The 27,523-nt window shown below is 48.0% G+C and overlaps 1 protein-coding gene across 3 annotated transcripts; it reads right to left on the reverse strand.

The window, feature by feature from the left end:
• socs7 (suppressor of cytokine signaling 7) lies at nucleotides 1-26,267 on the reverse strand. 3 transcript variants are annotated; one of them, XM_088906061.1, is made up of 10 exons: nucleotides 24,089-26,267; nucleotides 13,361-13,425; nucleotides 12,260-12,364; nucleotides 8,459-8,581; nucleotides 5,718-5,869; nucleotides 4,864-5,032; nucleotides 3,399-3,527; nucleotides 2,971-3,106; nucleotides 2,384-2,527; nucleotides 1-1,243 (listed from the first exon to the last, which is right to left on the reverse strand). In XM_088906061.1, exons 1-9 carry the CDS (start codon nucleotides 25,618-25,620, stop codon nucleotides 2,407-2,409), a joined length of 2,532 nt encoding a protein of 843 aa, XP_088762187.1. In that variant the 5' UTR covers nucleotides 25,621-26,267; the 3' UTR covers nucleotides 1-1,243; nucleotides 2,384-2,406. The 3 variants fall into 3 exon arrangements, with proteins under 3 accessions (XP_088762187.1, XP_088762189.1, XP_088762188.1); XM_088906062.1 differs by having other exon boundaries at nucleotides 793-826; nucleotides 24,089-26,264; XM_088906063.1 differs by lacking the exon at nucleotides 8,459-8,581 and having other exon boundaries at nucleotides 24,089-26,005.
• Between the last annotated feature and the right edge of the window lie 1,256 nt (nucleotides 26,268-27,523).

Raw genomic sequence — 27,523 nt, forward strand, 5'->3', positions numbered from 1 at the left:
TTTAAAACGGACTAACAAACCTGTTTTATTTGGAAATAAAACACGTGCATTGTCGCACAGCCACGTCTGTCATTTTGAATGTATTTATCAAAAAAGGAAAAAGTAGTTTTTAGCCTACTTTAGGCTATCAGAGAGATGTCCCCAGTGACAGGTGAGCTGCTGGGCGGTGCAGAGATGCTGACAGCTTCTTGTCTCACCCACGATGCTCTTCACACGCACTGCTGCCACGCCACCTCCCATCGCTGAACTGAGGTCCCCATCTTTCACTTTTTTTCTTCCTTTTTGGTTTCTTTAGAACAACTATTTACAGATCAGTCACCACAAAACAGAACAAGAAATAAATAAGAAAATAAATCTTCTAGACAGCAGACACTTACACAGCTCCATATCCCCCTCCTAGTACAGCAGGAGAAGTCCTTTGCATTTTATACAGTCAGGCCATAAGACACTGGGTACAGTAGAAGCACTTCTGAAACAGCTCCGCTCACACAGAACTACCTCTAAGCGTTAGCAAGAGACGTCAGGCATTCAGCACTGAGGTGAGACTGAGCTTCACATCGGACTCTTTTTACCCCCAAAAGAAGCAGGGTCCTACTCAGGAATTCAGGTTCATACCAGACGAGCTCACAGTGTCCTCTCTGAGAGCCCAGCTGTGGGAGGCAGGCCAGGTAGTGTCCCAGGGGGAGTGTGTCAGTGTTGCAAGCTGCCATAACCAGTCGGATGACAAGAGCTGTATTCACCCGAGAGACAGGAGTGAGCTCAGACAGGCGCAGTGCAGAGAGGAACCGCTGACCTCACCATGTCTCTCCTCTGCCCCTCGGAAACACTGAGGAGAGAAAGAAGTGCAGGGTGTCTAGAGCTCTGAATCATTTCAAAATCCACAGCAGTCCTGGGGTTTGTTTTCAACTCAGTTCTTTTTTTCTTTTTTTAATTCCAGTGTCCAAATCAGGATCCAGTGTGCATTCGCCAGTCACAGCACTCCAGTTCAGTAATACTCCAGTCTGGTGGCAGTGCCCCCTGCGCTGGTAAGAGAGAGGAGTCTCCCACCAGTGAACCCCCCCCTGCTCCCACAGTCCGGGGAAGAGGGGGGGTGTCCATCACCACAGCAGCAGTGCTGACCGCCAGCAGGGGGCAGGGTTGGGCTGCTAGTGGGAGACACGTCCCCGTCAGTAAGGGCTGGTGCTGCCCCCTGCTGTCAGATCACAGCCCAGCCTCGGTCACACTCTACAGCACAGCCTGAGATCTGGAGGAGACAGGAAACAGAACAGTAAAATTGCACACTGGCAGCACACAGGCCTGTCACTAATTTTAGAACTAGAGCCCAACATTAAGTGAATAAAAGCCAGCAACAGTGTGCTCACAAAACAAGTGCATCTGCGCCCTCTGGACCTGAATTAAAAGGGGAGCGACTGAAAATGACTAAATATAAAGAAATCTGCCTTCAGAGTGAGAGACCACTACCAGGACAGTCTGGCATTGGAGGGCTTGTTAGCAAAAAGTGTCAGCATGGCTCCACAGCAGTGAGCACCAGAGCACCCTGCTCCAGGAGCTGGGATCCTCCCTGGGTCCCCTCTACAAACGTGAGGAAACAAGAGATAACGTCCGAAATGGCCCGAGTCCCAGTCAGCAGGCTGACCGTCATAAATCCCCAACATGCGTCTGCTTCAGTCGCAGTGCAGAGACACAGCCAGCTCACACCCCCAGCTGGAGGCAGCAAGGTCTTTCTGTTGAAACCTCAGCCTCTCCATCACCCCCGAGCAGCAACGCTGTGGGAAGCCTGCCCAGACCACTGGTGCTCCAGCGGAGGAACCCCACTCTGGGGTTGGGAGAGAAGGACGCAGGCAGACATGATTCAGGGCCAGGATGGATGTGTTTCTGGAGGCATGTACTTCCCTCTCGGACTTTCTGGCACAGTCGGACACAACAGTCTCCTCTCTCCTGCCGGTGTCTTTATTATTATATTTATATAACATTATAATAATTATTATAAAATTGTCCTCCAGATATTTACACCCTCACACTTCCTCTAGGAACACCAACTTGTGAGCCACAAAAGCTAAGGACAGACACACTAGATTCAGGCATTCCTGTTTAGGACTCTAAGCTGCTCTAAATTGCAGGATCAGTGCTAAGGCCATGCTGAGTTGATTAAATATAAGAAGTCAGTATTTCAGACACATCAAGAAGATTAATTCTAGATGAATTACATTAAGGCTCCAATGACAATCCTGTGACACCATCTGCAATTTGCAGTTGAACACAATTAAGGTTTTATCCTGGTCTTACACATCATGCCCATCAAGTCAAGTATCTCCTGTGACAAACGTACTCCCCGCTGCTTGAATGAAGAGCTACAGTGGGTAACGGCCACATGGAAACTTACTTGAGCCAACATGGTTCCAGCAGCTACGTCTGAGACTCTGCCTCCTGCTCTGCCCTCAGGCTGCTGCGCGCTTCCTTGAGCGACAGGTACATCTCCTCCTCAGGGTCATAGTAGTAGAACTTCCGCAGGTATGTGATCAGGGGTCTGAGTGCAAAGGAGAACAGGATTCAGGCACAGAACAGGGTAACCCAGTGTCACAGGGCACAACTGCATGGCAGAGCTTGGCTCTCCTGTCGAGGTTGAGAGCAGACTATCTCAGTTAAGGTGTGCGCTGACTGTTGCAGTAATGTACAAACATCAACTTGGCCATGCATTTCCAATTCAAGACAAAGACCTGTTCAGATAGAACTCCTCATTGAGAGAATGCTCTCCGACAGGTTAACAGAGGCAGATCCACAGACAGGAAGCCTCAAATGAGTAAGAAGGATTAAAAGATGGAGGTGAAATCAGCCACAGACTGCAAGAGTAGCACAGTGAGAAATCAAAGGGAAAAGGAGAAGGACAGACTGTGTCCTTCTCGTCTTTCTGTCTGAGAGGCGGGCAGGAACGAGCCGGGAAGCACACAGAGAAAGAGAGAGGCGCGTTACTTGGGCAGGGGCAGCTCCTGGATGTGGTCGATTCGGACGAGCTGTCGAATGCGAAACCGACAGAGGTGCTGCAGAGACTTCACGTTACTGAACCGAGAGACGGGATACAGCAGCTGCACGGGAGTCGGAGGCAGCCCTGCGGAGACAGGTGGACAAGGATCAGTGAGGCGGGCTCGCCTCCACCTGGCTGCAGAGGAGAAGCATGGGGGAATCTCCTCAGACAAGACATCACAACCCTACCCTGCACATGTTTTGCTTAAGTGCATTAATGCACAGAGAAATTTAAAGCATTTTTCCTTGTTCCTGTGGTCTGTTGGTCTTGGACTTTTTAGACTGCTTTCACTTGGTCTGACTGTGAAATGGATTTACATGGTGTCCACTGGGGAAACAGCCGGGAGCTGGGGCAGAGCCCAGGCCAGCGCACTCACCAGGCACTCGGGAGCGCAGGAAGTAGAGGAACTTGCCGTTCTTTGAGTGCATGATGGCACGCTCGATGAATTCCACCACCGAGTGGCAGCGGTCCTCGAACTTTGGGTGACACCACAGACTGAAGGTCCCTGCAGGGAGGGAGCGACAAAGTTAGAGCAGCACTGGCTGAGCCACACACACAGAATGCTATAGAAGCAGAAAGATTTAGAATCAAATCTAAAATAAATGATACAGAAAAGATCAAATCTTACATGCAGTTCATGGGTTCTGTTTTTTAGAAGCTTCAGCCCATTTCTGTACATACAGCACAGATGCAAGCTGCAGTGTGTCATACCTCCTAGCCACAATCTGCTGGTTTACTTGGGGCTGACTAAACCTGACCTTACGCTGCTCAGCCATGCTGGCTGAAGGGCGACATCACTTCCTGGATAAGAATTACCATCCACTGCCAAACCTCAGGCCACAGGGGAGTGGAGTCATCAGCTCACAGCATCCCTGCAAACCCTCTCCAAATCACTTTTAGCCCGGTTCCCCCTTCCTCTATCAGCTCTGCAGTCTCTCTCTCTCAGTTCTGCCACCCCCTTTTCCTTCTCAGTGCTCTCCTGTCTCAGCTCGCTCTTCCTCAAAGACACGGCCTCTCTCTGCAGCCCAGCATCTGTTTCTGTTTTCATTTGCAGGTTTCGACTTCACACCTCTCTTCACCTCTCTGGACTCCCTCCTGCTCCCGCCTCCTCTACACTCCCAGCTTTTATTCTCCTATGCTATATGAGCTGCTGACTTCCCTGTCTTTCTCACACTCATAGAAGGCTCCACAGCCGAAACATTGCATTTCCTTTCTTCTCTTTTCAGCATGGAATAAACCTTTACTTGTTCATCTGTTTCTCTCTGCTGGTTGTGGCTTGACCATCCAGGTCAGGGGATGGGTTCACTGCAGGTGAGCCTGGGGTTTTCCCCACTGCTCAGTCCCTTGTCTCGCTGTGTGTGTGTGTGTGTGTGTCACTGTGTGTGTCACTGTGTGTGTCACTGTGTGTGTGTCTGTGTGTGTGTCTGTGTGTGTGTCTGTGTGTGTCTGTGTGTGTCTGTGTGTCTCTGTGTGTCTGTGTGTGTCTGTGTGTGTCTGTGTGTGTCTGTGTGTGTCTGTGTGTGTCTGTGTGTGTCTGTGTGTCTGTGTGTCTGTGTGTCTGTGTGTCTGTGTGTCTGTGTGTGTCTCTCTCTCAGAGCTGTCATTTCCTCTCGCATGGCTGTGGTTTGGGGCTGAGGTGGCCGGCAATGACAATGACCAGACCACCACGAGAAACAGTTTCCCGTAAGAGGAGAACCAAACTGGGTCAGCCTGCCCACAGGGACTCCTGACACTTCCCCTCAGCGCTCCTCTCAGTGGAACGTACCTGCTTGTTGTTTTTCAGAGAGCAGATAAAGGCCTCTGTTGGCCTGAGGCCCCAGCGCCCGGGAGCGCCCCCTCACCTCGGTAGTGCTCCATGCGCGTGTGGTGTGTGATGCTCTGGGAGCGGAAGCTCAGGCTCAGGATGTAGCGCGGGTCGGAGCTGTCGCGCACAAGGAACGACCCATCCGGCTTCCCCTTCAGCTTCATCTCCGCGTCCTCCCAGTTCATGGGCCCCCAGTACCAGCCGCACTGCGGGCATGGAAACAGGGTTAGGGCAGGGCAAGGGTGCACAGGGCGTGGGTCTCTGGAGTTTTCCTTCATACCCACACAGAATACAAAGCTTCGTGTATATTGTCAGCTGCCTTGGATAGGGGATCCACTGACCACATAAACAATAAAGAAAATAATACAGGCTTGTTTCCAGGGGATTCTCACTCTAAAAACCAGGACCCTTCAGCCTGTGACCCAGCAGTACTGGGTCCAAACCCTGATTCTGAACAAGGACACCCTGAGAGCGCAGTGCTCATTACATCTTTTCTGCAAGCAACACACTGAGGAAGGGGCACTCCTGTGCATGTGTCCATCAGGGTGTGCACAGTATGGGGGGTGCAGTTGTGTGTGCAGTGGGGGAAGTGGGGTGCGCAGTGGGGTGTGCGCAGTGGGGGTGAGCGCAGTGGGGGTGAGCGCAGTGGGGGTGAGCGCAGTGGGGGGAATGGGGTGCGCATTGGGGGTGTGTGGTTGTGTGTGTGGTGGGTTGTTCTCAGTGGGGTGAGCGCAGTGGAGCGAGTGCATTGGGAAGTGCAGTGGGGGTGTGCGCATTGGGGTGAGTGCAGTATAGGGTGCGCAGTGGGGCGTGCGCAGTGGGGCGTGCGCAGTGGGGGGTGCGCGCAGTGGGGGGTGCGCGCAGTGGGGGGTGCACGGCCGTCAGTCTCACCTTCTCCAGCTCCCTCAGGCTGGCAGCGAAGCTGCTGGCGTCCGGGCGGCTCAGGGGACACAGCAGGGACTGGGAGGTGGGGGCCGCTGCTGGCGGAGGGGGGGCTTCGGGCTGTGAGGGCGAGGAGCGAGGGAGCGCGCGGAGGAAGGTGTCTGAAACACAGAAAGACAGCACAGGCTTCAGTGCACAGCTGACGGCAGGAACCGGCGACTGAGCGCACAGGCACACACCACAGCAACACAGCGCTACTTGCCTGGGCATACAGGTGTGACCGTGCAACAGGTCATCAAGGGTGTCTTACATATTCATGACCCTCGCAGTCACACTGCCACACTGCCACACTGCCTCTGCCACTGTCACTGTCACTGTCACTGTCACTGTCACTGTCACAGTGCCTCTGCCACTGTCAATGTCACTGTCACACTGCCTCTGATACTGTCACAGTCACACTGTCTTTGACACTGCCTCTGACACTGTGCTGTCATACTGCCTCTGCCACTGTCACACTGCCTCTGACACTGTCACACTGCACTGTCACACCGCCTCTGACACTGTCACACTGCACTGTCACACTGCCTCTGACACTGTCACACTGCACTGTCACACCGCCTCTGACACTGTCACACTGCACTGTCACACAGTGTTGACACTGTGCAATATTCTCCTTGACATTGTCTCTGTGGAACCTTTTTTGAAGTACAACATTTACCCACCATTTTTTTAGAAAGTAACTGTAAAAGTTAATGGTGTAAACACCTCGTGATGCAATGCAGGTAAGAAAACAATAAATCACTAATGTAACTATCTAGCCTGGAGAAATATTGCAGTGCTGTCCCAGTGCCTCACACGAGAGCACAGTCTTTTTGTAGATATGATCCTGGGGTGCAGTAGCACAAAAACTGACTGTACATAAAATTAACACATGCATACACTGAAGTGAAACAGATTGCTCAGCTGCACACCAGACTACAACCAGTGGCACACCTGAGAAACCTACTCTCTGCACACTGCGGGGCAGGCTTTTGGCACAATATGATCCGAGCAATTGCATGTTGGAATATGAAAATGCAGGCTGAACAGTTTGAACTAGGATATGATGGGGGGGTTGCCGTGGCTCTATGACTAAGGATGGAAGGTTGCCGGTTCGTATCCCGCAGCTGCCAGAGGAATCCTACTCCGTTGGGCCCCTGAGCAAGGCCCTTAACCCCAACTGCTCCAGGGGTGCTGTATAAATGGCTAACACTGCGCTCTCACCCCAAGCTTCTCTCCCTGTCTGTGTGTCTCATGGAGAGCAAGCTGGGGTATGCGAAAAGACAAATTCCTAATACAAGAAATTGTATATGGCCAATAAAGTGATCTTAGCTTATCTTACTGCAGCTGTGGGACTTCCATTCATTACATGCAGAAAGAGATGATGAAGGAGAAACAGATTTTATTAATGGCCTTATCACACTCACTACTGCAACAGAACAAGAGCACAATTACTGCTAGTGCCGTACTGACATCTGTGACAGGATATGGTCAGGAGGTGACCAGATCTGAAAAGTCATGACTTTACAACCAACTAGACTGCTACCGCCTCCACACAATCCATTCAGCCGCATTGAGAGAGAGACTGATTGCAACACTCATGAACAACAGATGCTTAGCTGTTCAGGGAACCCCAGAGACTCTGCTGCTCCGCTCGGGGGAGCTGCCCCAGTGGGCAAGAGGTAGACTGGCTCGTGCCCTGGGAGCCCCAGCCTGGCCTCCACACTCCCAGCCTTGTGTCAGTGTGAGCCACGCCTGCAGAGCACCACCCTCTCCCACTTCCTCCTTTTAAAGGGATGAAACCTTAGCTTTCACTAAAGTTCAGATCGGATTTCCCTATGCTGCAGTGATTGTGGCATTTAAACTGTAAAACACAAGAAAGGCTACCTGTTCTATCCCGTGAAGACAACCTTGTCTATCAGGGAGACAGTCCTATCCTGCAGAGATACATCCCTTCACACAGACCTTTCCTTGTACCAGGTGCTTGACAGCACACTGCCCTTCTGCACAGAGTCACATGTCACAGGGACACCTTCAGCTTTGCCTGCGATTTGTCGTTTTTAGTACAGAATCAAACACCCAGAATACAGTCCAGTAGTACTCAACACTGCTGTACCAACACCAGCTAGTCCACAGTCCCAGTGTTAATCTTGAGTGTGCAGCCAGCACATGCCACTTGGAATCACTGTCTCTGTGTCCGACTCTGTTAGTCCAGCTCTGCCAACACATCTAAGTGACATGAACCTAGCACAGACCTCCAGATGCAAGTAAGCTGGAGTGCTCAGAGGTATAGACCACCCCAAGACAAGACATCTAAGAACGGAGCAGGACCTGGGCTAGTCCACCTGTCCCCTGTGGTTGTTCACTGCATAAAGACCTTGACTTGACAGCCACGGTGGATAAACTCTTTCATCGTAATATATTTAATTGAAAGTGCAATACCATAATCAGCTGCAATTCTCTACGCCAGCTCACTTCTGAACTTCCTTAACATTTGATATAGTAACAGACTCTTCTGCTTAAAGCAAATTATTAGCACTCTGCCAGCTTATCAAGGGAAACAGCTGTCCCCAAGGGGACCTGTACCAGTCCAATGCAAAGCAGTAGCAGGGTAAAACCCACAGGTGCAGCACAGCTGGACTCTGAGCAATGGTGTGCTTGCTCCGCTACTGCCCCCGTGCTCAGACCCCTGCGTTGGCGGCCGGTCTTACCATTCAGGCTGAGGCTATGCTGGATGGTGACATGGGGAGGAGGAGGAGGCAGAGGGAGGGACTGCAGGGAAGCCCCAACAACATTCACTAGGAAAGGCCCTGGCTGCGGCCCACTTATATCATCTGCAACAGAACAAGAGTGCACAGTTTCAAAGGCGGCCAGGTCAGGAGGTGATGCATGGTACAGCCAGCCGACCGCTGTGAAGGCCCAGACAGCGATGGGGCCCCTAGTCAATCAGCTGACCTTTCACCTTTTCTTGGCTGTTATGCTCCACTGGTGCAGAGCCCTGCCACATTAAAATGGTTCCGCCATCTAAGCACTGTGGATGTCTCAGTTTTCCCATAACACTCCCATAGAGTAATTAGGAGTATCATGTGGAAGTATCTGCATCAGGCCCTGCACGATGCTCAGGGTCGAGCTGTACCAGACAGTGCTGTCTGAAAATGATATTTTTCATTGCTCCTGACTTCTCCACTGCTGGCATAAGTGTTCTCTCTCTGTAAAAGCAGCCCATTTTCAAGCGGTGGGACTCTGTGTCTGTCTGTACTTTCTGCACAGGCATCAGCACTGACACACAGGCAGACAAACAAGAAGCAGTAGCAGGACAGAGCACAGTCTGCACTGGGCAGTCCACAGACACACAGACCACAATGCCACTACACAATCCACGCTCACGTCTGATCCCACAGCTGCACTCTGGGATTGTGGACTACAACCATGGTGTATTTTCAGCTATAAAATTACTTATACTCCCTCGCAAAGTTGCTTGAGAGCTGTTGTTGACTGCCTTGAACAAAAGCAAAAGCAGTGTAAGTCTCAGTATTTTTTATGAGTTGGTCTACGATACCTAATTAACACTCCTTTCTTCAAATAAGGCACTAAACAAGCCTGATTCAACAACTTTGGAATGAGATAAGGGCAGTTGACAAATAAAGGCCTGTGGTCAAAACACGCACTTCAGCTCTACAGAGACAGCAAGAAGTGTGACAGTTCCGCCTGCTGCTGAACTTCAGCCCTTCAGGAAAGCAGAAATGGAAAAATGTTTGAGGACGGGCTGCAGGAATCTGAAGATCGAGCACATGACTTAACTGCGGCTGTGAAGATTAGAAATCACGTCTGAAAGTGATCAAGTTGGGAGACGGAGCTGCCCAATGTTACAAATAATGTAATAAATTGCGCACCACAGAAAGCACTCTGCAAGACTGTCCGCTTTTCAAGGAGACTAAATATACAACAAGAACAGGCCAATCAGCTACTGACACTGAACAATCTCCTGCCCAAGGTATCTTATATACAGAAATTTCACACTGGACACAGCAGGTCCCTCGTGGCTCACAATAATCTTCTCCCTGTTGCTGCGCCACAGCTCACTGTCTGCACTGAAGCAGCCAATCCCTCCCAAACAGCACAGAGCACTGACCCAGCCTGCAGGCTTCACTGACACCCTGTCTTTAACTGCCTGCCTTAGTAAATAAGAACATGACTCAACGCAGATATTCCCTATCAGTAAAAGACATGGAGACGTGTGGCTGTTTCTGTCCTGTGCTTTTGCTCAGCCACTCTACACTTGCACAGCTCTGCAGTAAAACGGAGCAAACAATTCGGCCGGCTATTGCACTACACTGTGACCCACTTCAGTTTTTACCGGGTGCAGGACTCTTATACAAATTACAGCAATCAAACAGAAAGTAATGTATCTAAAAACATTCTAGCTACTGCTGATGTATCTATACAAACTTCGTTAAAACAAAGTAACGGCTTGCACAGTAGCACCCTAGAACAATTTAAAACTGCAGTAAAACGGAATCTGATTTGCTTTCCGCACACAAACAGTGATGACAGCACACAGAAACCGGGCCCTGCGCTGGGGGGCACAGATGGACTCCTACCCTCCCTCTATCTCAGTATTTCTGTGGAAGAAGCTGTCCACTGTCCTCGCCCCCCCACCCCCCACCAGGAACACAGTGGAGGGGCTGCAGCGATGAGTGATGGCCTGTCCCAGGAGGGGCGCCCAGACACGCTGAGCCCCCCGGTCTCAACCGTAGAATTATCCAAATCTTCCTCTAAGGGGGCAAGAAACTAAATTTCCCTTTTTCCTTAACAATATTATCACCTACTAGATCAGCGTCTTTTATAGGGCACTAACTAAATGACAGGAACTGTGAAAAACGTATAACTCACTTGTAGAAAAATTTAAAAATGTTGTCAGAAAGTATATTACTGGTAATAAAGTACTTTAATAATTAATATATTACACCAGATCTAATTGTAAGATTTTTAATAATAAAATTATAAAGTAAAAATGAGCTGAAATGGCAAGAACACTGAGCATTATTTTGCATGACCACAGGTGTTTACCCACAACAGGGCGTCCAAACAGCATAACTATTCTCACCAGGGTCTGTCAGCAGATATGTTTCCTAGACTATTCTGCCGTAAAACGTAATGTTCATTTTTACTGTTTGTTATTTGTAAGATTCTGTGCTGGTAAACCACAAAACACATTTCTGAGAAATAAGACAAAGTATTATTGTATCATACAAAAATAGAATGAACCACAATTCACCGTGTTCCGTCTTTCTTTTGATATCGGATCAATGTCCACTTCTCATTTGGCATTTTGTATGTTTTTGTTTAAGTGCACATCAGCACTAAAACTAAGAACTTAAGAACAGTTACAATGAGAGGAATCCATTTGGCCCATCTAGTCCTTTCGTAGTAACTAATTTATTAATTCCAATTTAAGCATCCAAAGATCCCATGAACTCATCTAGCTGTTTCCTGATAGACGCCAAGGTGACGGCTTCAGCTATATTGCTGGGCAACGTGTGGCCCACCTGTTTATGAGGTCTCACTGAGAGAAAAAACTTTAGGAAACATGGGCTGCTGCTTCATTTACTTCAGTTTTTTTTCGAAGAATTGTTTTTCAAAAGTTTCATCGTCTGCATGTTTTGCAGGAAAGGTTCAGATCAGAGAGTCTGAATGAATCTCTGGACATGCCAGCAGTGAGGGAGGACAGACACGGGACTTGCTGCTCTGGTTTTAAAAGTCAGTATTACAAGCAGCACCACACTTCATGGCAGCAGTCAGAGCTGTGAAGTCAAGTCCTCGGAATGTCTGCCAGGCAGAGTGTTGCAGCCTCACTGCTAGAGCTGCAGGAGAACACTCCAATGCCCGCAGTATCACACACAGGGCCCTTATGCTTGACCTCATAGAAAAACAAAATCACCTAGTTTTTAGTAAACAAACTACATAGCAGGCCCGCTGACGGCCCGACCCCGCAGTGCTGTAGAAGATGTTCGAGCTGGAAGCAGAAAGCGATGATGTGTCCTGACAAGCACGTAAGCCCTCCAGTGTCTGATGTGTTTCTTACAGAAGCGTGCTGGGGGTGGAAGACTGGCAGTAGACAGAGCAGCTGTAGTGCAGTAGCCAAGGCACAACGACAGACAGACAGACAGACAGAGAGACAGAGAGACAGAGAGACAGAGAGACAGAGAGACAGAGAGACAGAGAGACAGAGAGACAGAGAGACAGAGAGACAGACAGACAGACAGACAGACAGACAGACAGACAGACAGACAGACAGACAGACAGACAGACAGACAGACAGACAGACAGACAGACAGACAGACAGACAGACAGACAGACAGACAGACAGACAGACAGACAGACAGACAGACAGACAAGTGTGGTGACCGAAGTCATTTCAGTTCGGGTTTAAACTCCCTTCACTCTGAGAAGTTCCGTTTGGCCTCAGTGCAGCTCCAGACACAGAGTGAGGTGGGGCAGCAGGATTTTACCTAACAGGCTCAGGCTCCGACGAGGTGGGGGAGGTGGGGTGGGAGGGTGCAGAGAGTTCGCTCCCCTTCGAGAGATATCCACATCCACAAGCGACACAGTCTCGCCTGCCGGTACCGGAGAGAGGGAGACAAGAAGAGCAGTCACTGACAGTCACCCTGAAAGGGTCATAACTAGTTCAAGAACTTCAGGAAGGGAAAAAATGAGTGGTGGTCAATTAGCCCAGCTTGCTGGTCTGATTGCTAGTAACAAACCGAGAATCAGATCCAGCTGGAACACCTTCAAGAGTGTGTTTGGAAGGCTTGTGTCTGAGTGGACCTGAGTGTCCTGGATAAGATTCCACACAAGAGGTTGAGAAACAGTGAAGACATTATAAAACGATTCAGACACCATCCGGCAGTGCGCAAACTCCTGGAAAATGGTCCTTAACTCAGACAAGTGCGAAGACCTTGTAAATATGAAATGAGTAGCACTGGGCTCGTGGATGTGACCTATGAGAAGAATTTAGGTGTTGTTATGTGGTCTGAGGGTATATTGTGAAAAATAGCAGAATTCAAGTCAAGAAAAGTTATGGTAACTACATAATATGTTGATACAACCTGATTTAGAATACTGTGTACACTTGGGGTCATTAAAATTACAAAATATACATTACTGCCATGGAATCAATTCAAAGAAGGGCAAAAATGTTTTATACATACAGGTCAAATGAACCAAAACTCTTATGAGGTGCACAACTTCAGTACTAACTGTGAAACGAGGACAAAAGGACACTAGAGAAAACTCAGAAGAATGTCAGTGCATTCAGGTCTGATTCAGGAGGCACATCTTTACACAAAGGGTTGTAGGGGCTTGGAACAAACTGCCCAGCTATATAACTGGAGTTAATTCTCTTGGATCCTGCTGGATAAGATCTTTGGATTAATAAGTTACCAGGAACAAAATGAACACATCTGATATGTATGAGGTCTTGTCCACCTGTATAGCAAAGTACAGACAGCAGCGGTGTGGAGTAGTGCTTAGAGCTCTAGACTCTGGCTTTCAATTAAAAAAAAAAAAACTTTAGTGGCCTAGGCTGTCAACACAATCAGGGAGGCTCTCACCTGTGAAGACGGGGCTGAAGGAGACAGAAGAGAAGGCACTTTGAGTCCTGGTCAGACACGGCTTCCTGCAAGGGGACAGAGACAGTCAGCATGACAAGTCTTAAAATTAAATTCAATTTATTTTTTTTATAGTGCTTTTCACAACAAAGTTGCCCCAAGGCACTTAACAATGCAAGTGACCACACATGTGAATACAGAACAGAAAAGACCAGAAGAGAACAGAGGAGAGGAACTAAAAACTCCTTAGTAAGGAGAAAAAAAACCTCTAGGGGTCCAAGGTCAACTGGCTGCCCAACTGACTACAGATCTCTGTAGACCAGCAAAATGCTCCTAAACGATAGCTATATCCATGGTGTCCCTACGCACTCTGATATGTGATCTCTTCCCCCTTTCTTTTCTACCCCCCCCCCCCCCCCCCCCCCCCCCCCCCCCCAACCACCCCCCCCCCCCCCCCTACAGATGTATCTACCTGGTGGGCCAACACAAAGACAGACAATGGCATGTACAGCATCACCAGCAGCCATGGTTGCAGCAGGCTATGATGTAAGGTGTGAGTAGGCTAGGCTGAACTAATAGGTTTTCAGTCTGAATTTGAATACTGAGATTGACTCGGCATCCCGAACATGGGGTGGGAGACTGTTCCATAAGCTAGGGGCCTGTAACTAAAGGCTTTACCACCAACTGTTTTTTTATTAATGCGTGGAATATGAAGAAGACCTGCATTCTGTGATCTAAGCGGGCGACTTGGATGGTAACATTAATAAGTTCCATTAGATAGACAGGTGCCTGACTTCTGAGAGCCTAATAAGTAAAAGGATTTTTAAGTACACCCTGTAACTGACAGGAAGCCAATGAAGAGAGCTAAGTACAGGGGTTATATGGTCGTACTTTCTGCTCCTAGTAACAATTCTAGCTGCTGCATTCTGAATTCACTGTAAGGTGTTGAAAGAGTGATGGGTGCTCCCTGATAGTAGGGCATTGCAGTAGTCTAACCTGCTTTATACAAGAGCATGTATTTATTTCTCTGTGTCTTGAGTGGAGAGAAACTACTTTAGTTTTGCAATATTTCTTAACTGTAGGAAGCATGTTTTCAATACATAGAGAGTTAAACGATAAATGAGAGTTAAACGAGAGCCTTGTGTCTAATATGACGCCTAGGTTACGTGCAGAGTCTTTGAGGCAAATTTTTAAATTCTCTGAGTTAAGTGCTGAAGTTAAAGTAGTCCTATCAGTATTGTTGCCTCCAAACAACAGAACCTCAGTTTTATCAGAGTTGAGTAACAAAACGTTTTCACACATCCAAGTCTTTACTTCATTAATGCAATTAACTAAAGTGATAATAGACGAGTTGTTGTGAGGTGTAAACGAAATGTATATTTGAGTGTCATCAGCATATGAATGAAAGTTAATGTTTTTGTATTATCCTACCTAGCGCCAGCATGTACAGAGAGAACAATATTGGTCTCAGCACTGATCCCTGTGGTACCCCAAATTGAACTGGTGACATCGACGAAGCAGTACAATTATTAGATATTTGAACAAAATGAAAACGATTAGTTAAATATGAAGTAATCCACTTAAGGACAGTTCCACATAAGCCAACCTCAAACTCTAGCCTGTGTAACAAAACAGAGAGGTCAAAGGCAGCACTAAGATCTAGAAGCACAGGCACTGCTGCATTCCCCGCGTCAGTAGCTAACAGAATGTCATTTATGACTCTTGTTAATGCTGTTTCAATGTTCTGGCCTAGGCGGAAACCCGACTCGAACTTCTCAAGTATATTATTTGAGTCCAGATACGACTGAAGTTGGGGCCACAACTATTCTCTCAAGAATTTTAGATAGAAATGGGACGTTCGAGACAGGCCTGTAGTTGTTAAGAACTTGTGGATCCAAATTTGGCATCTTAAGGAACAGTCTAACAACCGCTACCTTAAATTGATCGGGTACAACACCTGATGCAAGGGATGTGTTCATTATACTAATTATAGGTCCTGCCACTACTTCGAGGGAATCTCTGACTAGCTGAGTGAGGATGGGATCTAGTGGACAGGTGGATGACTTTGTCTTATTAATAAATTTCTTGAGTTCTTGTTCACTAACTAATTGAAAAACACTAAAGAGGTGCTCATATTGTTTCTGTACCAGAATTCTTTGCGGCTTATTTAATTGTGTTTGGTGTTAATCTTATTATTAAAGAAGTTCATGAAATCGTCACTACTAAAGTTAGATGGTACTATAGGATCAGTCTTATTTATAAGATTAGCTATTGTCTTAAATAGGTAGCGAGGGTTATTTTTATTGGTTTAAGTTCAGAGTAGTAGACCAAACGAGCTCTATATAGGGTTTTCGTATATTGCTGCAGGCCATCAGTCTGCTGACTTGAATACTTGTAGATCAGTAGACCTTCATTTGCACTCTAGATTGTGGCACTCCTGTTTAAGGGATCGTGTGTGATCATTACACCATGGAGAGTGTCTAGTGGCTTTGACTACCTTAGTCTTTAATGGGGCAATTTCATCAAGGGCCTGTCTGACCACTGTATTATAGTTATGTGTGATTTCTTCAACATTATTACTGGAGATGAAGTTAGTATTGTTCATTGTGCTCATGAAATTTAATGAAGTACCCCTGTTGATGTGTCGTGTTGTAATAGTCTTCTCCTTGGGAGCTATCAAGAGCAGTCGAATCTCAAAAGTAATTAAAGAGTGGTCAGAAAAAGAGTTATTGATTGGATGGACTAGTACATAATGAATATCAACTCTATGATAATTAAGTCTAGTGTATGACTGTATACGTGTGTTGGTCCTGTTATATGCTGACTACAACCTACAGAGACAAGGAGAGACAATACATTTTTACTGAAGGTGTCTGTCTGTATGTCCATATGTATGTTAAAGTCGCCTAATATTACAACTTTGTCTAAATTCATAACAATCAGAGAGCAGTTCACCAAATTCGGCAAGAAACAATGCATATGGTCCTGGGGGTCTGTACACTTAAAGAATGTATGTAGATGATTCAGGTGCTATTTTAAGAAGCATTGCTTCAAATGTGTGAAAGTCATTAATAGTTTTTAATTCAATTCTCAGAGACTCACTGAAGATGGCTGCTAGGCCACCTCCACGCCCTGAGCAACGAGCTTTCTGTAAAAAAGTATAGCCATTAGGTGAGGCTTCAACTAAAGGAATAGTGTCAGTGAGCCTAAGCCAGGTTTGGAATCAGTTGGAACTGATTTGTTGCTTAGTGAGTGAACATTTAACAGTGAGCATTTTATGGTTTTAACTGATTTACGCTTACCAGTGGAATGGAGATGAAATTGTCAACACAAGAGCCCCTAAAGGAATGAATTCTAATCTAGGTCTAGTGATAGTTGCAATACTGTGTTGCAATATAGTTGCAATGTGATTGGTGGGATGCCGTGTGGTAGAGAACCATAAAACAATACATTCTTGCAGCTTTCTGTGCATCCAGGTGTGGGTCAGTGCAGGGCGCTGTGTGCAGGTGTGGGTCAGTGCAGGACGCTGTGTGCAGGTGTCCAGGTGTGGGTCAGTGCAGGGCGCTGTGTGCAGGTGTCTAGGTGTGGGTCAGCGCAGGGCGCCGTGTGCAGGTGTCCAGGTGTCCAGGTGTCGGTCATTGCAGGGCGCCGTGTGCAGGTGTCCAGGTGTCCAGGTGTCGGTCATTGCAGGGCGCCGTGTGCAGGTGTCCAGGTGTGGGTCAGTGCAGGGCGGCGTGTCTAGGTGTCCAGGTATCCAGGTGTGGGTCAGTGCAGGGAGCTGTGTGCAGGTGTCCAGGTGTGGGCCAGTGAAGGACACTGTGTGCAGGTGTCCAGGTGTGGGTCAGTGCAGGGAGCCGTGTGCAGGTGTCCAGGTGTGGGCCAGTGCAGGAAGCCGTGTGCAGGTGTCCAGGTGTGGGTCAGTGAAGGACACTGTGTGCAGGTGTCAAGGTGTGGGTCTGTGTTGGGCGCTGTGTGCAGGTGTCCAGGTGTGGGTCTGTGTTGGGCGCTGTGTGCAGGTGTGGGTCAGTGCAGGGAGCCGTGTGCAGATGTGGGTCAGTGCAGGGAGCTGTGTGCAGGTGTCCAGGTGTGGGTCAGTGAAGGACACTGTGTGCAGGTGTCCAGGTGTGGGTCAGTGCAGGGCGCCGTGTGCAGGTGTCCAGGTGTGGGTCAGTGAAGGACACTGTGTGCAGGTGTCAAGGTGTGGGTCAGTGCTGGGCGCTGTGTGCAGGTGTCCAGGAGTGGGTCAGTGCAGGAGCTGTGTGCAGGTGTGGGTCAGTGCAGGGAGCTGTGTGCAGGTGTCCAGGTGTGGGTCAGTGCAGGAAGCCGTGTGCAGGTGTCCAGGTGTGGGTCAGTGAAGGACACTGTGTGCAGGTGTCCAGGTGTGGGTCTGTGCTGGGCGCTGTGTGCAGGTGTCCAGGAGTGGGTCAGTGCAGGGAGCCATGTTCAGGTGTCCAGGTGTGGGTCAGTGCAGAGAACTGTGTGCAGGTGTGGGTCAGTGCAGGGAGCTGTGTGCAGGTGTCCAGGTGTGGGTCAGTGCAGGGAGCCATGTTCAGGTGTCCAGGTGTGGCTCAGTGCAGAGAGCTGTGTGCAGGTGTCCAGGTGTGGGTCAGTGGTGGGTGCTGTGTGCAGGTGTCCAGGTGTGGGTCAGTGCAGGGAGCTGTGTGCAGGTGTACAGGTGTGGGTCAGTGCAGGGCGCTGTTTGAAGGTTAAGATATATTTGGGTTGTATGGAGAATCTGTGGCTTTGCCGAGGCCCATATGTTCTCTGTCAGCTTAGAGGTTTAACAGTGACAGACTACCAGGTAGGGTGAAAGTTAGGAGAGCAAAAGAGAAGATGATATTTTTTTAAAAAACTCATAGAGCTCCTCAGACTGCTCGCATTTTATGCTAAAAAGCATAATTTACAGAACATTGAAGATGATGTGAAACAGAATTATTATTATTATTAATTCTTTACACAAAGGGAGGTGGGTGTATGGAACACTCTACCCAGCCATGTTGTACAAATTGATCCTCAGCTTAATGGCCTCAACTAATTTCTGACCTTTTTTATATTCTTTTGTAGTTATGTGTTATGAATAGTTTTTTTTTAATTATGTTTTTTATTTACTAGAACATGTGTCATTTGTAATTGATATTACATTATGTAAATAATTAGTATTATTGTCTAGAATGTACTAGAACGGTTATGTAAATCTTTGGATCAACTTAGTGGCGGGAAGAGTAGAGAATAGAGAAGAAGGATGGAGAGGGATCCAGCACTCTTTAAGATCCCCTCACTTACAGATAAGATTTATATTTGGATTTACTGTTTGTTAAGAGACTTTGGACATTGAACTTTGTGACTTGTTTTTACTTCATTTTGGTGGACACACAAATCAAAAAGGAAATCCTAAGAACAACTTAATCTACAGAAAAGTGACGGAAGTGCATTTATGGACAAAGACTCTTTGATAAATGAACTTTTTTGTTACTCGTTATAAGTAATTGTTATTATAATTATTTTATTTTTCTTTTGTGGGTATTATAAATAAATTTGTGAATACAAAAGAAAAGAAAAGAAATCGCTGACTACCTTGATCTTTCTGTACCGTAACATTGTAAATAAGGAAACAGCGGAGCACAGCTCTGCTGTGAAAGCTGAGCTCCTAGACCTGGGCCCTGAGTCAGGCTGAGGGGGAGTGATCTCTTTAAGGAAGGAACTGGGGTGCCTGCTGTGCTGCAGCACACACTCCAAAACACTTCTCTTCTCCAAACCACAAGATAAGCTATATTTCTAGAAGTGATAACAATGATCTCACATGCAGCCTTTAACTTTAGTAAGCAAATGCAGCCAGGATCCATCCCAAACACTCTGTACTGTACATACAGCCTCCGATTAAAATGGCAGAGAGTCACATTGAAGCAAGCAGTGGAATCTAGTTTGAACAGAAACATTACTGCAGACTAAGTTCTCTGAACTAAAAAGCAGACTTGGAAATGATGGTGTTGTTAATAAGCTCGGTCTGAATTCCTGCTGGCTCCCAGACTGATTCCAGGGTGTGTTTAAAAACTGGTTCACCGCACTTCAGACACCTCTGTTCCAAGATGCTCACCAAGGGTTTCCAGAGCAGTCTCACACTGCGTCAACACGTCTGTGGCCAGGGCTCTGCGCTGCGCATCATGTTTTTACTCTCGACAGTGCTGTCCCACAGGGGAAACAAGACAATAATCTGGCTCTGTGCTCCCTGGTGTTTCACCCCACTCTCAGCCCTCAACCTAACCCTCCACCACACCTGCGCCCCGAGGCTAGAGGGGGAAAGGTAGTCAGCAGGGCCGGTTGTAGCCCTGTAACATTTGAAAAGCTATTTTTTGAACAGCCAGGCAGGCTAGAGGACAGCATTATTTTTCAATCCTGTCAGGCGTAGCATTCAACTCCAATCCCACTATCTGCTCAGGACTGATCCGTTTTGACAGCACCTGTGATCTCTCAGCCCTCAGCCATATCCTTCAGTAACTCTCACACTATATCGCACTCATGTCTATTATGTTCAGTTTGGATATTTAATTTGCTGGACTCATTCGCTGTAAACATAGCACACAGACAATGGGATCTCTACAATACATGAATGCTTTGTTCCACACTACCTTTGTAAACTTGCTACAGTTTTTGTATTTAATACAATTTTCAGATTTTTTTTGTACAGCTCTTGTATTGCTCTTTCTTTCCAACATTATTATGCATACACCACTTTTCTTAACTGTCTTCCTTTGAACAGATGAGTAAACTGGGAAGGTGGTGTGAGTTGAGCTTCATATTAATGCTGGTAACGCCAAAGAACTGGATACTTGTGATAGTAAAACGTTAGATTTTCAACCTCTCCCTTTTATTAATCAGCCTGTGGAGGTTGTTCGGTGCTTCAAGCCCCTAGGTAAATTGATAGATGATCATTTAAGCTTTACAGAGAATACCAATGGCATTTTTAAAGAAAGCTAGTCAGTGTATGTTTTTGTTCGTAAGGCTGAAAGGGTTTGGAGTGAGACAAAATGTTTTAAAGTGGGTTTACAGAATAGTAGAAATCATTGTTACGTTTGGTATCACGGTGTGGTCTGGTAGCCTGAGTATTAAGAGTAAAGGGAAACTGGCCTGAATTGTTCATATTGCCAGTAAAATAATTGTTTGACCACAGAAACCGCTTAAAGACCTGTATTATACTGCAGTTCAAAAGAAAGCTCAGCTGATCTTTGACAACCCCTCCCACCCTCTTCTTTCTCATTTCCAACTGCTACCTTGGAGGTGGTTTAGAAAGCCTGAGGCCAAGAAAAATGTCTACAACAAATCTGTTGTTCCCAGTGCAATCAGTATATTAAAAACAGTTAAGTGTCTGTTTCCTGTATGAAGCTATCAGATTAAGTGAAATGGTAGTGTAATACAGGCAGAGTGAGATGTGTATATGCAGTCGATATAAAAAGTCTACACACCCTTATTGAAATTGCAGGTTTTTGTGTAAAGCCAGAAATCAAGATTAATCATGTCAGACATTTTTTTCATCTTTAATGTGACCTTGCAACCAACAAAATTCAAGAGAAAAACAAATAGATAAATATTAAGAAAAATAATTTGAATTAAAAACCTGCAATTTCAATAAGGGTGTGTAGACTTTTTATATCCACTGTATGTACTGTAGCATGTCTAGGATTATTATTTGTTTTTAACGTGTATTTATTTTATGTTGAGTGTTGTTTGTCTTTTTGCTATAGTTTTGTATGGTGATACCATACAATGACAAATTCCCACTGTTTTGGACGGATGATAAAAACATAGAAAGATGACAATAAACTTATTTCATAATGCGTGCTTGTAATCTTTTCTCTTATTTCCTGTGGACTCCACTTAAAGCACAACTTTTTGAAGCATGTGTTTAACAAAGAAAAATAAGTATTCCTAGTATTATTTATTGATGATCAAATATGTGATGCTGCCCTTCATAAACAGGGTTAGACTGGTGCCACATAACGCCCTCATACAGAAGCCCACCTCCATGTCTCACGGCTGTATGGACTGGGGATGTTGGAGCCATAACAGCACAGACTGAGAACCAGAACAAGGAAAATATTAAAAGGAAGAACTATCAGGAAGCATCTGATGGGTCAGGAAACATTTGACAAACTGCAGCAGCCCCTGTAGATCCCAAACAGGCTGCAGGGACACTGACTCGGTGCTCTGCAGCCAATACGACACCTGCCCTCACGCCGGTAGTTGGCTGCAGAGAGCCGTTGGACTGGGAGAGCAGCAGGCCTGCCAGCGAGAGGCACTGCGGCGCAGCTCTGACCTCCCCCTCGGCCCTGAAGGGACATGTGGCGGCTGCCAGTACTGACCTGGTCTAGAGATAACCAGCGGACCTCAGGCTGAGAGCAAGGCCCAGCCATCTGCCAGCCCTCACAGCCCTCAGCCAACATGGAAGGCTACATCTAGAAGATCAGATACCACTTCTGTGCTCCCTTTACTCGCTCACTACTGTGCATCCTGCTCTGTGTAGACTTCTGTAAGGCACAACCTCAAGCTGTAGCATTACTGCATCCCCTTACATCAATATTGCATTTTACTGTAACATTTGCTCTCCTGAAAACAATGGTGTCAGCCAAATTAATAATTTAAAAAGTAATAAAATGCAACTCAACACAATGAAATGATGTACAACTTAAAAAAGGTTTGCAGTAAAACTTAAAGGATTTCTACATATATCTCTAACAGACTACACAGAGTCTTCTGGCACTCCACTTTCTATTTACTGAATGAACAGCCTATATATTATATATAGATCTGTATGTGAAGCTATGATTGTCAAGCAATACACCATTTAAAACTGTAATGATCCTGTTCTAACTGTATGTTTTGAAACATTCAGTCCTTTCTTCCTTATACAGATATTCAGACATGCAAAAAAACAAGCTTCAGAACTTATCTTTTCAGAAATAAAGTAACAAAGCAATAAGATTTTAAAAGACCAAATGACAGCAAAGCTAATATCAGAAGACTTTCTGGTCATCCACAAAGTGAATGAACTGTACTAGGCCACTCTTCCCCCAGTGCACACAGTGAGGCAAAGGAAGAAAGTCTCTGTGCTGTTAGTGGAAATGCTAACAGAGCCCTGATCTTTATCTCCCTGGCATTTTGAGAACACAGCAGACATGGGCTTTGTAAGGCTGAGATGCTGCACTAGACATGGTCTAATCTCTGAAAAATCTCAGGTGTCGGGAGCTGGGACAATGTTACATAGATGAAAGTATTGCAATATTACCCACATGGATTTCATCAAACTGCTTTGCAAAACGGAACCTTTTCCCATTCTTTACAAGCATCATTCAACAGCATTTTTATAGTGCAGAAACATTAAAGTCGAAGCAAAGACTGATGAATAACCAGTCATTGAAACAGCAGCCAGTCCCCTCAGCAGTGCATGTGGGTGTCTAGTCTGTGTGCTTGATCACAGCCCACTGCAGCACACCCGGGCCCTGTGCCCTGTGCATACACTCCCCCAGCAGAAAGCCAGTCACAGCCCACTGCAGCACACCCGGGCCCTGTGCCCTGTGCACACACTCCCCCAGCAGAAAGCCAGTCACAGCCCATCAGCAGGACAGCGGAGAACTGCGTCTAGCTGCCACACGGTGCATTGTGACAAGCAGCTGCAGAGAGAAGGCTGAGCAAAAGAGCTTAAAAACTCTGTAGCCTACTGCCTCACCATCTAAAAATCCATACCAACACAAAGTAGGACTGACCCATCTTTCCACCACACTTTCACATCTGAGGTATAAATGACAGTGTATTGCAAAGCTGTCTGCACAAGGCCCACCTTGCAAGATACAGAAGTGTTTGTGCCCTTTTGATTTCATGCTTGATGTTGTGTCTCACTATAAATGTTCTAAAAGTTAAGGAGGCTCACTTTCTACTTTCCACAGTGCTCCTCTGCTCTTCATTTACACATGCAAGCATTTCCTTCCTCTTTTGAAAGTATTTTTTACACTTGCTCAATTTTCTTTCATCCCTGTTGCACCTGACTGTTTGAACTGAAGACAGACATTTCCTTCAAAGCACCAACAGCCCACAACCAACTACAGTAATAACAATGATTGTGTAAAAATCACCAAGATGCGAGACTGGTTTTCTCTCGTGAACAGCAGCTGGGTGGTGCAGAGGTCAGTGCTCTGGACTGGGTAACTATCAGGTTGTGGGTTCGAATCTCAGCTGAGACACTGCACCCTCGAGCAAGGTGCCTCACCTGTACTGTCCCAACAAAACAAACCTGTAGACCTAGGTGCAAACACCAATCCCTTTGGGTAAAAGTGTCAGGCAAATAAATCAGTAAATAAACTTCCTTAGTGATGTCCTGTAGTGAGAATTACAGTTTTACATGAATCATGTTAGCTTGTCAGAGTCAAAATGAGGACTTTACACAGAGCAAGTGTGTAGGACAGACTCAAGACACACACGGAGGCATAAGGACACATATAGGAGCCGGATGAGCCGACTGATGCACACGGGACACGTGCAGTCCTCCAGAGCCTTCTGATGCTCTTGCCCTGTACAAGCAGAGCCGTGCTGTAACAGCAACCCCAAACACACCTCATGCCCCCTCCCATCCCACAGGAACACACACACCTTCACACCTGCACCACCCCGGTCAGGCGAGGCCTCCCAGAAACACCTGCTGCCACGTCACAGACCCCGGCGGCTCGAAACCGTGGCCCTCACCTGCACGCGTCCTGCTCCCCGCCGCTGGAGGTGGAGGTGTCGCTCAGGCTGCCGGCCGAGGCGGCCAGGTCCACAGAGTGCCGCTTATCCAGCGGGTCACTGGAGCCGTTGCAGCTCCTAGTTCTGAACAGCTTGCCCAGGCGGATTTTCAGGGAGCCCTTCCGTGACTTCCCAGGAACCCTGGGGACTCTGCCGGGCTCCACGCCCCCTGTGGCCTGGGCCAGCGGCGAGCTGGCACACCTGCCCACCCGGACCTTGGCGGCCGGGGCCAGGCCTGGGGCGGGCAGGTCCAGAGTGGAGCCGCAGGGTGACGAGCCCACGGGCGTCGACGCTCCCGAGACGGGGTCGCTGTCGAGCGGGCAGCAGGGCTCTGCGGCCGCCCTCTCCGCCTGCCGCATCAGCCCCGTCAGGGCCCTGCTGGACAGGCCGCCCGGCAGCCCTTTTCCACCGACTCCGAGAGTCCGAGCCGAGCCGTCGGCAAACTCCTCCTCCAGGCAGCTGTGCAGGTCCAGCCCGTCCACCTCCTCGGACCCCAGCCCCTCCAGCACCAGCAGCGCGTCGCTGGTCTCCGTGGGGTCCTCCCCAGGCCCCATGCCCGCGCTGGCGGGGCCCAGCACACCCTGGCAGGGGCAGTGCGGCAGCTCTCCATCCTTGAACAGCATTTTCGAGGTCTTGTCGACCCCCAGCTCCCCAAATTTCCTCGCCAGATCAATTACGGGGTCTCCTAGGGAAGGCAGCTCTGTTCCACCGAGCGTCGAGGCCCACCTAGAGTCCAGGAAATCGTGAGGGTGGTGGACTGATTTTCCGTCCAGTAAAACCCCGGGCAAAGGCAGCCAGCCCTGGGTATCGGAAACCAGGCGGTGCCGGTGACACAGCTCGGGCCCCTCTCGGTGGAGACTACCTGTATCGGCAGCCGGCCTCGCCGGCTTCACCCGAGAGTGCAAACTCCATCTCGGCTTCTGAGACAGATGAAGCTGCTGTGGCGCATCTCCACCGCAGAGCGAGTTGTTATTGTTGCCGACACTCGCAGTGGAAACGGAGCAAGAAGACGCCTCTCTCTCCGTGTCGCTCACCTGCAAAGCCGTGTGCTCCGGTCCGCTTTCCCTGGTACCGTCTCCAGCCCGCAGCAGGTTCCGAAACACCATGAGCTGCGGCCGTGAGCCCCTGGCCCTGTGAGCGAAATCGAAGCGCTGGGCCAAGGCTGAGTCGGCGGCAGGAGGCGGCAGAGGCTGCGGTGGTCGAGTTAGCATCACACCGTTCGCAGGTGCTGCTGTCCCGCCGCCCGGCGGCAGCCTGAGCTGCTGGGAAGGGCTGCTCGGCCGCGGCCGGCCGGCCGTGCTGCCCAGCTCGAATTCAAACCCGCTCTTCATGCCGCTGCTGTGGTGGTGACCCAAGACCGGAGTCCCGAACCCGGCCACAACACTGCTGGCTGACGATAAATTACCGTTCTCCTCGTCCAAGCGGTCATCCTCGGCGGCGGACACCAGGCGCATCAAGACAAAATCCGGAGACATCTCCTGCCCGTTACTCATTATTATTCCTCTGATCGGGAGGAGAAACAAGGGTGCTTGCCGATTAATGTCTGTTGCTGTCCTTTTGAACGGACTGAAAAATGATAATTTATTTTGTCAGTGCGAACGCACAAAATCACCTTTTTGTTAGAAACCCGTCCTTCCTTTATACTAAACCGGCGATTTCAAACGTTTCTTCAGCATCGCTGACACCGATACCCTTCTAATGACACAGGGGTAAGGGGTGGCACTCCGACAGACTGCGCGGCGACATCAATACTCCCCTTCTTGCTCTAGTCAAAGGAGGCCCTGTAGTCGCACATTGAACGCTTCCTGCTGGAGAACAGAGCCCTTTCTCGGCTCGGGTTCCTTCAGAAACCCCACCCGCTCCCCGACTTCCGCAAATTCAATGCTCCTTTCTGTTTATACCTCTGTCCCCTCCTCCTTCTCTCCGCCGCCCTGTGCAGAGCTGCTGACTCCGACAGTCCCTGACGCTCGGTGTCGCCTTTCCGCCCCGCCTCGGATCCACACGGGGCTTTGGACGATCTGCGAGAGCAGAAAGTACCTTTCTGTGCTATCGCTGTCTCGTTACTAATCTGGTTTGTATTCGCACCGGCCCAGCAGAGCCCTTCAAGCTGCAAACGGACCGTGCGGAACATCAAGCCTGTAACAGGAAGTGGCTGAGTCTTAAGTCCAGCAGAGAAGCGCACTCTCTCACCCACCAACAGGAACTGAAACAGGTGGCCACGGGCTGCTGGCCCAGGCACACGCAGGAAAGTGTGAGGCCTCAAAAATGCAGCACAAGGCACTTAAAAAATGCAACCTGTGCACAAGTCCATGCATGCCCCCACACTGAAAGACACCCCATGAAAAGACATGATCTGCATCAACTACTCCTTTGCCTTGGCTTCCCCATGGGAAAGACTGGTGCTCTCTGTGTCCTCATGTCAAAGAGCTTTCCATGACCTCTACCTTTTAGAGAGCATTGGTTAGCACTGGGGTCTGTGTGGAGTTCGTATGCTCTCCCTGTGGTTGTCCAAACATGTGCAGGCAGGTTCACTGACATGTGTGAAAATTGGCCCTGGTGTGAATGTGTGTGTCTGTGTGTACCCTGCGACAGACTGGTGTCCACCACTGTGGTGCCCAGCAGTGGAATCACAGTTATCGTGAAACTGGCCATTACAGGACTAGGTGCTGCACTTGAGAACATCAGTGCGCAGGTGGAAATTCTGAAGAAATAACACAGAGTGTGAAATCACTCAGCGCCTGTTGGCCAGAGCAGCAGAGGAGCAGAGTTACTGGCGCAGCACTATGGGAGGGTGAGAGGAAGAATGGGCCGAGGAGGTGGCAGCACAGTCAGCATGAATGACCTGAACCCTTTATAGTAGCACAACTGTACTTTTCTCCCTCTAAGTGCTCGTATTGAGGATATTTCAAGAGAATAACTTTAAAATAGATGTGTGCTATACAGTAAAGTCTCTGCAGAATCTAAATCTGTTACTAAATTAATTGCACGTAAATCATTTTGCTCAAATGTAATCAGCTATACACAGGTCTTAGATACTGCCCTATTTGGCTCTTGTTGTTCAGGTTTTTTCTCAATGCAGAAACACACTTTTATGGAAATTTTATCCCTAAAAATCTAGACACTTTGTTTTATGATAACAGTTAATCCCAACATATGCTTTCCCACAGACTCAGAGAAAAAGCTACAGAAGGCAAAAAAAAAGAATTGCAGCTGAGAAAAAAAACTCATAATTGACGTCAATTTGTCAGTGAAACTTTTAATTTTTAGAGCAGCCTAAGTGCTGCAATATGTCGAAACCAAAACTGCTAAAAATACACACCTCCCGAGCTGCTGAAGTGCAGGCCTGGCTCCGACAGGGCATGTCCCTAGGTCCAGATCTCAGCCCCGGGCGTCTGA

Source organism: Atractosteus spatula, chromosome 26 (genome assembly GCF_055471065.1).
Source record: "Atractosteus spatula isolate fAtrSpa1 chromosome 26, fAtrSpa1.hap1, whole genome shotgun sequence".
Classification (NCBI taxonomy): Eukaryota; Metazoa; Chordata; class Actinopteri; order Semionotiformes; family Lepisosteidae; genus Atractosteus; species Atractosteus spatula.

Coding starts and splice junctions, on each gene's coding strand:
- socs7 (XM_088906061.1), bottom strand. CDS start 25,620: ATGAGTAACGGGCAGGAGATGTCTCCGGATTTTGTCTTGATGCGCCTG. Junction 5,870..8,458: donor GCATAGCCTCAGCCTGAATG/GTAAGACCGGCC, acceptor TCTGTGTTTCAG/ACACCTTCCTCCGCGCGCTC. Junction 3,528..4,863: donor GCGCATGGAGCACTACCGAG/GTGAGGGGGCGC, acceptor CCCTCCCTGCAG/GGACCTTCAGTCTGTGGTGT.